The sequence below is a fragment of the Taudactylus pleione genome, unplaced genomic scaffold (genome assembly GCF_031769625.1).
Source record: "Taudactylus pleione unplaced genomic scaffold, aTauple2 ptg000033l, whole genome shotgun sequence".
Taxonomy (NCBI): Eukaryota; Metazoa; Chordata; class Amphibia; order Anura; family Myobatrachidae; genus Taudactylus; species Taudactylus pleione.
Window position 1 is genome coordinate 524,962 of NW_028284435.1, and position 15,277 is coordinate 540,238.

The window sequence follows — 15,277 nt, forward strand, 5'->3', positions numbered from 1 at the left end:
GAATAGACATTCTTGTATTGAGTGAAAGGATGGCTCCTTTCAGAAAAGTAACCCAGTTTCACTCGTGCATAAGCCAGATGACTGAGGCACAGTATTTTGTGACTGCTGGGTCGGCAGTATTCCTGATAACGATTTAAGAACTAAACAAAACAAATAAATGTGGTTACAAAGTAGTTGAAACATGGACTAATGCTGGCCATACACGCTACAATTATCGGGACGATCCGCCCGATACCGGCGGATCGCCGCGATAATTGTAGCGTGGGGGGGGCGACCGAGGGTTAAATATTGCTCGATCGGGCATGCTGGATTGTCCAGCATGCCCGTCCGATGCGATATTACCCGGTAAACTATCGGCCGCATCGGGCAGTCTATGCCCAGCGCAGCCGACAGACATTTCCTGTGTTCCTTCCTATGGAAGGAACAGGGAAATGTCTCCTCCCCCGGGGGCGGAGCGCAGATGTCGGGCTATACACTGTGAGATTTCTCTCACAGTGTATGCCGCGGACATCTGCGGCTGGCAGCCGGCCAGATAAAATGTCTGTAGGTCTGACAGACATTTTATCTGGCAGTGTATGCCCAGCATAAGATCTCAAAATTTTAAATTTTTACAAAAATGTTTTATACAACTAGATTTAAAAAGGTTTTGTTATGTGGGATATGAAATGCTTCTTACGGAGCCACTCCTTAGTTGTCCGGACGGTGTGTTTGGGGTCATTGTCATGCTGGTAGACCCAGCCACGTTGCATCTTCAATGCTCTTACTGAGGGAAGGAGGTTTTTTCCCAAAATGTCACGATACATCCTCTCCGTAATACGGATCAGTCGTCCTGTCCCCTTTGCAGAAAAGCATCCCCAAAGCATGATGTTTCCACCCCCATGCTAAACAGTGGGTATGGCATTTTTGGGATGCCACTCATCATTCTCCCTCCAAACACGGCGTGTGGAGTTTATACCAAAAAGTTATATTTTGGTCTCATCTGATCACATGACATTCTCCCAATCCTCCTCTGGATCATCCAGATGGTCACGGACGGGCCTGGACATGTGCTGGCTTAAGCAGGGGGACCTTTCGGGCGCTGCAGGATTTCAATCCATGACGACGTAGTGTGTTACTAATGGTAACCTTTGTGACTGTGGTCCCAGCTCTCTTGAGGTCATTGACCAGGTCCCCCCCATGTAGTTCTGGGCTGATCCCTCACCATTCTCAAGACCATTGATACCCCACAAGGTGAGATCTTGCATGTAGCCCCTGGTCGAGGCAGATTGTCAGTGATCTTGTATTTCTTCCATTCTTTAATAATTGTGCCAACAGTTGATCTCTTCTCACCAAGCTGCTAGCCTATTGTCGAGTAGCTCATCCCAGCCTTTTGCAGGTCTACATTTTTGTCCCTGGTGTCCTTAGACAGCTCTCTGGTCTTGGCCATGGTGAATAGGTTGCAGTCTGACTGTTTGAGGGTGTGGACAGGTGTCTTTTATACAGTTAACCAGTTCAAACAGGTGCCATTAATACAGGTAACGAGTGGAGGATAGATGAGCTTCCTAAAGAAGTAGTAACAAGTCTGTGAAAGCCAGAATTCTTGCTGGTTAGTAGGTGTTCAAATATTTATTTTTCGCAAGAATTTACAAATAAATTGTGTAAAAATCATGTGATTTCCAGAATTTTTTGTTCTGATTCTGTCTCTCACAGTTAAAGTGTACCTATGATGGAAATTACAGACCTCTTTCATCTTTTAAAGTGCAGCAACTTGCACAATCGGTGGCTGTCCAAATACTTTTTTGCCCCACTGTATGTCTGTTTTACAGTTCCTGGTTGGAGCTATGCGGCCCCTGGGAACAAGTAGCTAGAAATGTGATATTTAGACTCTTTTTATATTTTGTCCTTATATGTCTCTTGTTTGCATACTAAAATATTATTTCATCAAGTGATAGCCAGTGAGTTAAGGATTCCATGTCTAGTGGACCAGAAGTCATCAAATGACCATCTCCAATTTTTGATAAATTCTACACAGAATATATGTCCGACTAAGTTTGGCAAAAAGTTTAGTATGCAATAGTAGCAAAACTATGGCCCTAATAGTAGGGGTGGGTGCAGCTGTCACTGACACCACAGTGCATAATCAGCAGGTGGAGACTATCTTCACTTGACATAGTGACCTGGATACTCGCAGGAACCAAACAACATAGTTGGTCATGAAGATATAGCAAATATTTATGAATGAGAGAAAATAAACTAAAGCTAGTTTTTGTATGGCAAATGCAAAGAATGTGAAGGGGCTCATTCAGAGTTGGTAACAAAGCAAAAAAGCATGTAACGTTACATATGCACAAAACCATTTTGCACTGCATGTGGTGCAGACTTAAAAGGTACAGAGTGATTAATGCTGGGCATACACCTTCAGATTAAAATGTCTGTTAGACCAATTATCAGTCATGCTGACATCCAGTATTGTTGCCGTACACTGTCAGATTATGGCAACATTATTGGATGCTGTCAGCATGTCAGATAGTCGAAATCTGAGCACTAAGTATTGGATCTTTTTCATGCTTGATAGGCCTTTTAATTACTGCTCGGGTCGCAGCAATACACTGTTTAATCATAGGCTGGTCGGGCGATAAGTAAACAGTTTATGCCCTGCAGTTTCGAGAGGGCAGTCTCCAACCTCAAATCTAAATTGCAGTATAAAAATAAAACCGTATCTTAACCCATGAATTCAATTAGACCCCGTCTTAACCACCTGAAAAAAAATATATCTGTTTTCGAGCAAATACACACAGGATTCGTGATAAGTTCACTGGTCCTATGTGTTAATGCCAGCGCCTGCCCAAAAACAGAAAGCTATAAGGTTTTTTTTTTTTTTTCAGAGCCTGCTGAGCTCCTGAAAAGAAATGCCCAATAAACAGGGGTGCTGAGAGGGGAGTGAGTTACGTGGGCTTGATGGAGGGGCCTGGGCCCTACCCCACCCCTCCGCAGCCACCTCTCCCTGTGCTGAGGTGTGCGGGTGCTATCAACCTGATTGCTCACCCCTCCTCAGCCTGCACAGCACTGATTTTTTTTCACTTGGGGAGCGTGGCCACACGTCCCGCAATTAGGTCACTTCCCTGATACGTGCAGTCTTCGGGGGCTAAATGCATTAGCCCGGGGGATCAATTAGCCAGCGGTAATATACTGCGGCTAATAAATCTCCTCACTTAGCCTTTTTATCTCGGGGGAAGTTTGACTGATTCCAGTTGCAAAATTTTTTTTCCTGTGTATTAATTGAAGAATCAGGTTATTCCAATTTTAATCTCATTGGTTATCAGTATTTCTCACAGACCTAAATATTAGACTAAATAATAATAGACTAAATATTTCTTGACACATAATGAGGTTCTACTCAATATTTCTGAGAATGAAAACAATCTCCTTGCATTCCAAAATTTGTTGATACATCTCTGCCACTTCCCACAACTGGCACATAGAACTCTTATCAACAGATGCACATTCCTATCTTCAGCATGTCAGCATAAATTTGAAGAAACCAATATCCAGAGTTTAATTCTCAGTAGACCAGTGAAATGTGAATATCAGAATGTCGACATTAGGCTTGGGCTTCGGGCAGGAGGATTAGGGTTAGTCTATGGGTGGAAATTAGGGTTAGGCTGCATGCCCATGCATTATGTTTTTCACACTAATATAGCATAACCATGTCCAGTCTTTTAAAATATGCAATACCTAAATAATGTCTCATCAGATGTGGTTAGCTAAAAGACTATTGATTTATTTCCATCTTTATCATTTTAAGGAGGCTTCTCAACTGTGTTTCTGGTTCGCACTCATGGTGGACTGCGTTGTGCTTTGAAGAAAATGTACGTTAACAATGTGCCTGACCTTAACATTTGCAAGAGAGAAATAACTATTATGGTAAGTCTAACAGAAGAAGTTATGCATGGATAAATCAAACAGGGAGAGGATTGGGTTAATCTGTCTTTAGTTGCAAATTATTAATCCTTAAGTGTCCATAGTTTTATACATTAATGATTAGACCACATTAACCAACTGTACAATGTGCTGAGCACATTTTTAGTACTATTATGGACTTTTTTTTATTCTTCAGTAACTGTATATGAAACACATTTGAGAAATATGGTAAAAATAACTATTTAAATGATCCTATTCTTCTGTTCATGGTTGCTTTCTCAAGTCAATGAATACTAATTATATAAGTTTCACAGTTGCATGCAGGTTAGACCCTGCTCTGCTACCTCAGATCTGGAAAGGATTGTTTTAAACACTAAACTTAAAATAGTTGTGCTATTCCCATTGCAAAAGCAAAGTATTTAATTTATATTTCTAAAAACCCTGATGAATCTAATGGGGATCCTTTGCTACCAGCACTAAAGTTTAGTGTAATCTGAAGTTAATAGTAATAATACAGCCCAACATTTAAAAAAGCATAATCATAAAAAATAATCACTCTTGTGATGCACCTAAACCCCTCCCCAAATCACAGAAAATCTGTCCCTTATTTGCCCATCCCTAGCTTTGTTCCAGTAAACCCACTCCCACTTTCTGAAATCCCTGCCTCGGGTCTGAGAATTGGGACCAGTTACTACTTCTGTTAGATCCAGTTTATATTCGGGTGAGATGTATCAATCCTTGGAGAGATAAATAAAATGGAAATAAAGTGCCAACCAATCAGCTTATGTCATTTTACAGGCTGAGTTTGAAAAATGACAGTAAGAAGCTGATTGGTTGATATTTTATTTCTTTCCAAAGCTTGATACATCTCCACTTGGGTCTTTAGTGCTTGTGTTTGAAAAGATCGTATTCAGTTCTCTGCCACACTTTTATAGACAACATTCACTCAGTGGTATTCCTGTTTGTGACATTTGTGCATGAACATTCTTCTACATTGGCTCTGCATAGTGAAGAACATATTAAAGATCCTCCACTGACATATCAAATATTTTTCAGAGCATTCTACTTAAAATATATCCTTAATTTGCATCATATAATTTATAACTTAGATTTATTTTTTAATACAAAACCTTCAAATCCTTTTTAGACCCTAAACAATATAATGTAAAATCCTAGTGGTTTAATTTACTTCTCAGACATCTACAGTACAAACTCCTCCCCATGTACACTACAGTCATTTCTTCAAAGGCAAAGCTTCTCAGACATGATCATCAAAGCAGCAGCACAAATTAAAGAACATTTAAAAATAGTATCCTGTTTTTCTGTGGGAGTTTGTTTTTATTGCAATACAGAATAAATAACATTAGATTTATTCATCTTTGTTGCAGGATTCAGAGTAAAAGTATTTTATGTCTTTCCTAGTAAACTGTGGATATTTTGTACTATAGATGAAATTTTGAGATATTCTTGGACTCTCAAAGGCATTCAGAGAATTATGTCCTATATAAGTATTAGTAATGCAAAGTTCAATTGCAAATATATATATTTATATATATATATTATTATATATATATATATATATATATATATATATATATATATATGTGTGTATATGTATTATTATTATCCTTTTATATATGGCGCCACAAAGGTTCCACAGCGCCTTACAAATACATAAACAAATGAGCACACAAGACAAGTACATAGACAAATGAGCACACAGGAAAAATAGTTATTAACAGTAGAAACAATGCAGGACAAATACACGATTTATACATTGCTGCATAACACTTAAATAAGCAGCATGGTGTCAGCAACCAAGGGTTAGGTGCTGCTGTAAATTAAAGTAGGAGTGAAGGAGAAGCACATGAGGGAAGAAGGCCCTGCTCGTGAGAGCTTACATTCTAAAGGGGAGGGGGCAGACAAACAGGGGTGAAACAGATGGACTGGATTGTGAGGAAGGAACATGGAGTAGTGGGTTAGGATGAGAGCTGGAAAGCTTTGAGGAAGAAAGGGGTCTTGAGAGCCCATTTCAAGATTAGCAGCCAAGAAGCAAAGTTAACATGGAATTTTGAGTTAAGGCCAGGGGGACGAGGAAAGTCAGCTACTCGAGGAAGTTGGAAAACGCAACTGATATGAGCATTGAATGCAAATAATGAAGTGGAGAGTTTAGAAGGTAAGAGTTGGGGGGAGTGACCAGATGATAGAAGTACCCCAACCCTGTGGCAACCTCCAGGCCAGGGAGTGTGAAAGAATGTGCGGCTCCCAAAGGAGATAGCTGCAGGAGAAGTGGTGTCAGGTGGGTAAGTCCAGGATTTGGTGATGGCTAGGAGATTGGTCCCTGTCCATTACGGCTTCATATTCAACTCCTTCAGTTGATTATAGAAAGGACTGGCATTCCAGAGGAGACAGGAGAGAGGAACAGAGTTGGGAGTAGAGAGAAGGAGATTGTTAGGGTTGCTGTAGTTTGGGGTTGAGATTGATTTAGAGCAGGGGGATAAGGAAAGTTTGGCTATGTGGTGGGCTTATGTGTGAGGAAGAGTGACAGCATAGCGGTGGGCAAGCTGGAGGTTTAGTGTGGTGTGGGTTGAGAAGAAGAGGTATAACTTGGAGAAAAGAAAGGGCTGGGGCTTATGAGTTATGGGAGATGCGATGGAGGGTACTAGATGGGATGAAGGGAGATAGAGGAGAGGAGAAAGTGGAGGAGACTATGGAGGGAGAAAAGAAATGGGAATTGGTGGTAGAGGAAAATATTATGTAGCTTCTGAGTGAGGGGGGAGTAGAAGAAAAGATACATTGTATAGATGAGAGAAAACAGCAGTAGGAGTGATGAGAGTGAGATACAAGAATAGTACAGTTAAAATGTCTAAAAAATCAGATAAAAGGAAGAACAGTGTTAGTAGATGTAAAGGCACAGCTACAAGAGTAAATAATAAACAAAATGAGTTTAGAGCTGTTAAAGTTGCAGGACTTTAAGGATAAAGCATTCTTATAGATGAGATGGTGTTTAAAATTGGTAGATACTACAGTGGTGTAGAGATAAATTGACAGTGGTATAGGAATAATAAACAGTGTAGGGTCAAAAAACATACATTCAAACATTAAAATGCAGCAATCCAACTGGTAGTTTCTTGCAATGCTGAAGCAGGCTGTTGGCAAAAGGTGTGTTCAGGTTATAATGAAACCTGGTGGCTGAGTTGCAGGGTATCCAGAAACTCAGAAGATCCTTTTCAATTGTTTTCAAGTTGTAAAGAGTTCTCTTTTAAATGTTGTCCTCCTGTGTTCCTCCTGTTTAACTCTTGTCTAACTCTTTAAATTATGCTGTGCATATAATACCACTTTGAAATAAAAACCTATGCAGCCCTGTAACTTATTGGGTATATAGTGAAGCATACATGTGTAGTCACTGATTACACCCCAACCTCCAATAACCTCACCCACACCAGATACAAGTCATAAAATTCTAATACAAACGGACAGACCCTAAGCAGCATCCCATGTATCTAGGAGTTAAAAAATAGTTGAATTGCATGACCTTAAGTCACTCTGGTTTTTGCAGATATTAATCAATAACAAAATACCTATGAAATCGGTATAATCCTACAGCACTGCTATTTCTATGTCAGATGACTGGTCCCACTGCTATTTCTATGTCAGATGCCTGGTCCCAATAGACTACCTATGAAATCAGTATATGTGTGTGTATATGTATATTAGCGTTCCCGCTAGGCTATTTTAGCGGGGCGCGGCGCCCTGCCCTCCTTCTGGAGGGCAAAAAGCACCCTGCCCTCACAGCCTGCGGGTGCCGTCCTCACCCGCGGGACGCAGGGTCCCGTGGGTGGAGAAAAGGGCGGTGACCCTTTCACCGCCGGAGAATAGACGCCGGGCGCATGCGCCCGGCATCTATTCTCCCTTTCTGCAGCGCTTGGGGGCGTGCCCGGCACTTACGGACACGCCGGGCAGCCCCCAAGTATGACGAAAAGGGGACGAGTCTTGTAGACATGCCCCCTTTTCATGACCACGCCCCCTTTTGGAGACACACGCGTGACTTCGGCGCGCGCACAAGGTTGCCCTCTCTAGCTCCGGCGCCCTGCCTGCCGCCGGAGCTAGAGTGAACTATATATATATTAGTATATATCCAAATTTGCCCCAAAAAGTCCTTTGATAGAAATCCATATATAGCATATTTACTGGGAGCTGGGGCACAGTAAAAGGAGAGCGCACTTGTGAATAAAAAGATAGACAATTGCTTTACTCAATTCAAAGCTCACATACATTTAAGTTTAAAACAGCAGTCTTCGCCATGAACGGTCCTCCAGCTCCAGCTAATATACAGCAGCAGACGTTTAGATATCAATCCCACGGACCACCGCCGACTCTGAAGACAGCAGATGTCGTCACAAATGTCCACGTCATAGGCCACGCCCAATGCTTTGCGTCAATTGATGACTTTGTTATATATATATATATATATATATATATATACACACACATATATATATATATATACACACATATATATATATATACACACATATATATATATATATATATATATACACACATATATATATATATATATATATATATATATACACACATATATATATATATATATATATATACATACACATATACATATATATATATATATATATATATATATATATATATTCCAAGGGTGAACCGGCACTCAAAAAATAATGGAGATATGTGCCAGGGTGCCTTCTGTAAGTGTCCAATATTCATTCTTGAAAAAGGTCATAAATTGGACCGAAACGTCGACACAACCAAATATGGTGTCTGACTTTAACGTCTAAAAGTTTTTTGAAGAAAAATGTCTCAATAAAATCAATAATTTTTAAGTGAGTGCCTTCATCTGAGAAATTCACAGATATTTCTTATATTTTGGAACCCAAGGGTTTGGAGAGCACCCTGAACATATAACTTTTTAAGGTGTGAGTGCAGTATATTGGACTATATATTTTTGGTTATTGACTTCGGTCGGTAACCTTTACTGACACCCACCGCGTCATTCAATATTGTGTTTTGTGTGACAGTTCTTAAGTGATCTAAAATAATTAATACTCAAAATGGCTCAAGGTGGTATTGCTTTTTTTGATGAAGAATTGTTATCTCAAGCAGAAACAGGAGCTATATCTTTTACAGATGAGGAGATTGACAAAGTTCTTTTTGATAAATTGGACTTCGAATCCTTGCCAGCAGAGTCCTCGGCTGATTTATTTTATCGACTATTGAAGTTACAAAGAAGGGAGGTCGACCTTCAATTACATGGTCAATTTTTGTCTGAGTTTCATAGACGTAAACATATTCCCAGGGGATTCCGCATTCATAATATTCCCACATTGGGTAGAACCAATCCTGTATTCTGTTCACGCTGGTGTGCAATACTTAATAAGTGTTCATTAGATCTTATTATATTGGTTATTGAAGAGGTAAATGGAGAACTACAGAAAGTTAAGAGTGAGATCGAACAAGCCAACATTACTATTATACCCACCCTGAAGGATGATAAAAATACAAACTGGTTAGATAGATTAAAAAATCAGATAGAAACATATAGAAGAGATCTGACGTCCTTTAAACGTAAAAAATTAGTTACAGTTGCCTCCGATTATCAAAACCATCATGTATACAGGTGGCTCTTAGGAGATAATAACCAATCACGAGGTGGTCAACCACGTAAATATCAACGTAGAAGGCAGACACCTCTGTATCCACATGAATCCGGTTCATCATACTCTACTTCGGATACTGACTTTACTGATGGCCAATATCCATCTACTAGGAATATCGATTTTTTAGAACAAGGTGTTGGACAAGAACCGAGTATCAAGGAACAAAGAGACCTAAGATTAAGAGACCCCACCCGAGGAGGGGTGGATACAAGGAGGCGCGCCCGCAGGAAATGGATGTGAGTGTGGTCTTTAATTTATCCAAAATCCCTTTAGATAAAGCAGAAATGAATTTATTATCTAGATGGCTTTCTTTTGTACCCACCTTTCAACATGGCAGCTTCAATCATACTGTTGACTTACATAAGTTTGGAAGGAACCTCAGATTGAAGGAATATTTTGATGACACTGTGACTTTATCTAAAAAGACTTCATTCAAAAGAAAATCTGTTTTTGACCCTCAGTCCCAAAATGCGAGTCTTAAGACTTATCTTAGGTTGGTACAGAATCATATTGTGGTTGATCCATCTTCAAAATTATATAGAAACTTACCTAAGGAAGAGCTATCAGCGTTAAAGCGACTAAAAGGGAATCCTAACATCGTTATTAGATCGGCTGACAAAGGAGGTGCTATAGTGGTACAAGATTGGGTAGACTACGACACAGAAATATGTAGACAGTTATCAGACAGTGATGTCTACCTTAGATTAGACATGAACCCCATTGCCGACATTAAGCATAAAATAGATGCGTTTTTGAGTGAAGCTCTTACACACCGTTGGATTAATGAGGATGAATGGGGGTTTCTCACGGTTGATATGCCAAAATGTCCTATTTTGTATACGCTCCCGAAGATTCATAAATCTCTATCATGTCCTCCAGGAAGACCAATAGTGTCTGCTATTGGTTCTGTATTACAACCATTAGCGGTATTTGTTGATAGTAAACTTCAATCATTGGTTCTGCATAGTACAAGCTACATACGTGATACAAGCGACTTTTTGCAGAAAATTAGTTCAGTGTATAATATCACTGATGACATTCTTCTTGCTACCATGGACGTAAGTTCCTTATATACGGTTATTCCACACCAAGATGGTCTGAATATCATGAGAGATGCCCTTGCTAATAGTCCTGATATTGATACCCCCACTGAATTTATTGTGGAACTTGCTGCTTTTGTATTGAAATATAATCACTTTAAATACAAAGATACATATTATATGCAACTAGCCGGAACAGCGATGGGCTCTAATTTGGCGCCCGCTTATGCAAATTTGTATATGACACATTATGAGGAGCGGAACATTTATCCTAAGTTTGGTAACAGAATTACTTTTTATTGTCGTTTCATCGATGACATCTTCCTTTTATGGCGTGGGTCTAAGGAGTCGTTTATGGAAATGGTTACAAGTTTAAACGCACTTGCCACCCCGATCCGTTTTATATGTCAAGTGGATGCCCAATCAATTAATTTCCTTGATGTAATGATTTCGATTAATAATGGATGTTTGTCCACGTCATCATACAGAAAACAGACGGATCGGAACCTTACGTTGCTTCCATCAAGCCAACATCTTCCTGCCCTGAAAGAAAATCTACCTATTTCTCAATTTCTCAGGGTGATGAGAATTAACTCTAGTTCAAACGAGAGAGAACTACAGCTAGTTGAGATGGCTTCCAAATTCAAGGATCGAGGATACACACATGGAACTTTATCCAGATGCTTAACAAAAGCTCGTAATATTTTTTCAAGAGAGAACACTGAGACCTCACCTGAAATTAAGAAATCACATAGGATGATCTATACCACCAAGTTTGATAGTAGTTCATATAAAATCAATAGATCCTTGAATAAATTCTGGCCTATCCTGACTTCAGACCCACTTTTACCGTTCAAGAAAATGGGTCCCCCGATGATGGCCTATAAAAGAGGCCCCAATTTGAAACAATTATTGAGACCAACACTATTTCCCACGGATAAATGTACGAAGATAGAACTGATGACAAAAAAACCCGGTTCCTACTCCTGTGGCAATTGTGTGACATGTAGTTCTATGATCACAGGTCCAACTTTTCCGCATCCTCATATTGGCCGTAAAATCAAAATTAATTATCGGTTGCATTGTAATTTAGATCATCTTATATATATCTTGATATGTCCCTGTGGGCTTTATTATGTCGGTCTGACCACAAGAAGGTTCCGTGATCGTATGGCCAACCATCGTTCTTCAATTAGGGCTGCTCTTCAAACTAAGTCCACAGACAAACCAGTGGCCAGACATTTTATGGAGAAGAAGCATCCATTGGCAAGTTTAAAGTGCAAACTTATAGACTGGATTCCCCCACCACAGTTGGGTGGTGATAGACTCTCATCATTGAAGAAAAAGGAGTGTTTCTGGATATATGCGTTATATATATATATATATATATATATATATATATATATGTGTGTGTGTGTGTGTGTGTGTGTGTGTGTGTGTGTGTGTGTGTGTGTGTGTGTGTGTGTATATATATATATGTGTATGTATATATGTGTGTATATATATATATATGTATGTATGTATGTATGTGTGAAGATGGTTACATCACTCAGTATGTAATAATTAGATAAGTAGTGTTCAAATTGTGAAACTTCTAAAATTATTATTGGATGAGACTGTCTTACCAAAAATACACTTGTACAGAACATAAGTAAAACAATGCTTAAATAAAACCTAGAGGCACCTAAGAATCATTCAAAGTAGTGTAAACAGTACAATGTCATAACATCTTTGTGTAGTGGAGCTATTCACAAGAGAAGCTTATCGAGTACCTCAAATAAAAAATAAACTCAACATTGTGTAATACAGTATTAATTGTTTAGATTATCAGCAGATCAGACTAATGGTAATAACCATACTAAAAATTGAAATAGCTTTGATTATCTGTAGTGTACCATGTAGTCAGCTCAGCGGTTCCTGCCAAGGGACAGTGGTGCACTAAAGATAAACAAACTTTTATCTTATTTGATGCTACTTCCTTTATGTCCTGGAATACTCCTGAGATCCTAAAGAGGGGAGTTTTATGCTGAGAAGTCCAAAAGATATATCTGGATTACCAGTTTTTTTATCTATTTGAGGTACAAGGCTTAAACAACACTATATTTGTGCCTCTCTAATTGTATCCAAGGTAAAACTGGTCATTGGTGGAAGAATTGGGCTGATCGTTGGATACTGTTTCCTGTTGAACATATAACCTTTACTTGCCTAAACAATAAAAATTTCCGGGAATTGTTATTGTCATTAATCTGTTCCACCGAAAATCGTAAAACTTGTTAATTCGGCATCACGCTCTGTTGAATATTTTTTTATTTGAGGTACTTGAAAAACTGCTGCTGTGAATAGCTCCACTACACAGAGATGGTATGTTGTTGATGCTCACAATGGGCAGTATCCATTTAGCTCTGAACATTGCTTGGGTGTTCAAATTTCGGATAGCCCTAGGGGATCCATTATCTACGAAAAGTGCAGTGTTTTCACCACTGCAATGGCGAAAACACATAGGCCCGTGAACTTATCACGGATACTAAGTGTTTCTCCCGAAAAATCTTATTTGTTCAGCCGGATAAATAGGATACCAAGATAGAAAAAACTGGGCGAAAAAATCTGTTTTTTTGCCCCCGAAAATATATCTGGGATAATTCCCCAAAGTATGTTAACACATTGTACTGTACAGATTTGTCCTTAGTCACAATGTGTCCGCATTTTGACTAAGGCATAGTTTCGGGTGAAAAGATTAAAAAAAGATGTTTGATGCAAGGACCTGGCGAGCCAAGTGGGGCTGTTTGGCGTGACTACAGCGGGGACATGATTTATGCTCAAGGGCGCGGACAGGATTTATGCACAAAGGCGGGAACATGATTTCATGATAGCTCAAATGATCATGATGATGCACACTCAGCATTTTGACATGTACAGTATAATAACCTAATACTCCTCTACATCAGTGGTTCTCAACCTGAGTATCTCCAGGTGCTCACTGTGACGGTCAGGGGAACGTAAATATTTCTATTATGGGTGGGATTAGGGGGACATCCAGTAATTCGACACCTAGGAAAAGACTTATTGTAGGGATTTCTACCCCATGCATGATAACAAACAGGAAATTACATTGACGTGTGCACTGATGTTTCCTGCGAAAAAAGATAATCTGGCTGTTGTGAAACCCAGATCACTTCTGTCCCCTTATGTCAGAACTTGTGACTATAATATCAGCCTGTGATGTTGCATGTTAACAGATCTTTTACCTATTCCTAATGAAAAAGTCTGTCCCTGTAATTGTTGCAACATAATGTAGCTCAAAAAAATACTAGCAAAGCATATGTAGACTAGATAGTTTTATTGACCATTTAAAGTTTTCCTTAAATTGTGGTACAGTATGTAAGAAATACATATACAGTACGACGGGATGCAGTCGGGAAGCCGACTGTCGCAGTGCCGACTGCCAGCCTCCCGACTGTCTCATCCCGACAGGGGACTAATGACAGGCGTCGAAATACCGACGCCTGTCATCAGGGGGGGAGGGGGGACTTTATCTGCAAGAGGTCTGTCCAGAAGAGAGTTCACACTCATTGTCATGGATCGGATCCCTATGGCTAGTACCTGAATGGTTTTAGTAAGCATAATCTGTAGTTATCAGGGTCAAGGGGTCGGCAGCAGGATTGATACCGTTGTCTCTGTGGGTGCAGTATAGACAAAGAGAGCAGAGATCTTGCGGTCAGAAGCTGATTTGGTACTCTGGTATCAAATACCTCTAAGCAAGGCTGGCAGCAGTGAGGAATGCACGGGCGGCAGAGAGAAAGACCATCGGCTGCATTTGACGAATGGAGCCAGCCGCTGGGCCGTGAGCCACTCACAGCTCACATATTTCAAATGCCGCTGCACTGATGCCTTTTCTCCCTGCTAGTACCTGCCATCCGTGCATTCTGCACCGTTGCCGCTTGGGCCCCCTCAGGAAATGCCACCAGTGTTAGTTTTACGAAGAAACCAGGTATGCTGACCCTGCCCTGTGCCCCCCTCTCTAGTCCAGCCATCCTTCCCTGCACTGTCCTTCCCAGGTCCAGCCAGCCTTCCCTACACCCCTCCCCCAGTCCAACCAGCCATCTCTGTGCCCCCGCCCCCCTTGTCCAGCAAGCCAGCCTGTCTGCCCTGCCCTTCCCCAGTCCAGCCTTTCCTGCATCCCCCCCCCAGTCCAACCAGCCTGCCTTGCCCCTCCCCTAGTCCAGCTGGCCTTCTCTGCCCTTTGCCCCCCCCTAGTCCAGCCTTCCCTAACAACTGCCCCCACAGCCCAAACTTTGAGAATTTTTAAACTGGTCTACTTACTAATTGATGCTCCACCCACATTATCCACTGCTCCGACTACTTCAGCCTCATACCTCCAAGGGGGTGGGGGGGGTACGGCCCTACCTATTTTGTCAGTACCGGGCCCCACAATCTCTGGCAGCCCTGCCTGTCATTATCCCTACACTGGGAGCCCGACGCTCGGCATAGGGATCGAAGGTAAGCTGGGCGGGGGGTTAGGTTTTGGGGCTCCCGGGGGACTTGGGGTTAGGCACCACCCCCCACCCCCGGGAGGTTAGGGTTAGGCTAGGAGAAGGGGAGGTTAGGGTTAGGAACCCCCGGGAGGAGGTTAGGGGGGGG

The 15,277-nt window shown here is 40.8% G+C and overlaps 1 protein-coding gene across 1 annotated transcript in view; it reads left to right on the top strand.

Moving 5' to 3' along the window:
• Positions 1 to 15,277, top strand: part of BMP2K (BMP2 inducible kinase) — a 191,430-nt gene that overhangs the window by 73,985 nt on the left and 102,168 nt on the right. The window contains exon 2 of the mRNA XM_088452122.1: positions 3,785 to 3,903. Within this exon, the coding sequence (XP_088308248.1) occupies positions 3,785 to 3,903 (119 nt within the window). The remainder of the gene's footprint in view (positions 1 to 3,784; positions 3,904 to 15,277) is intronic.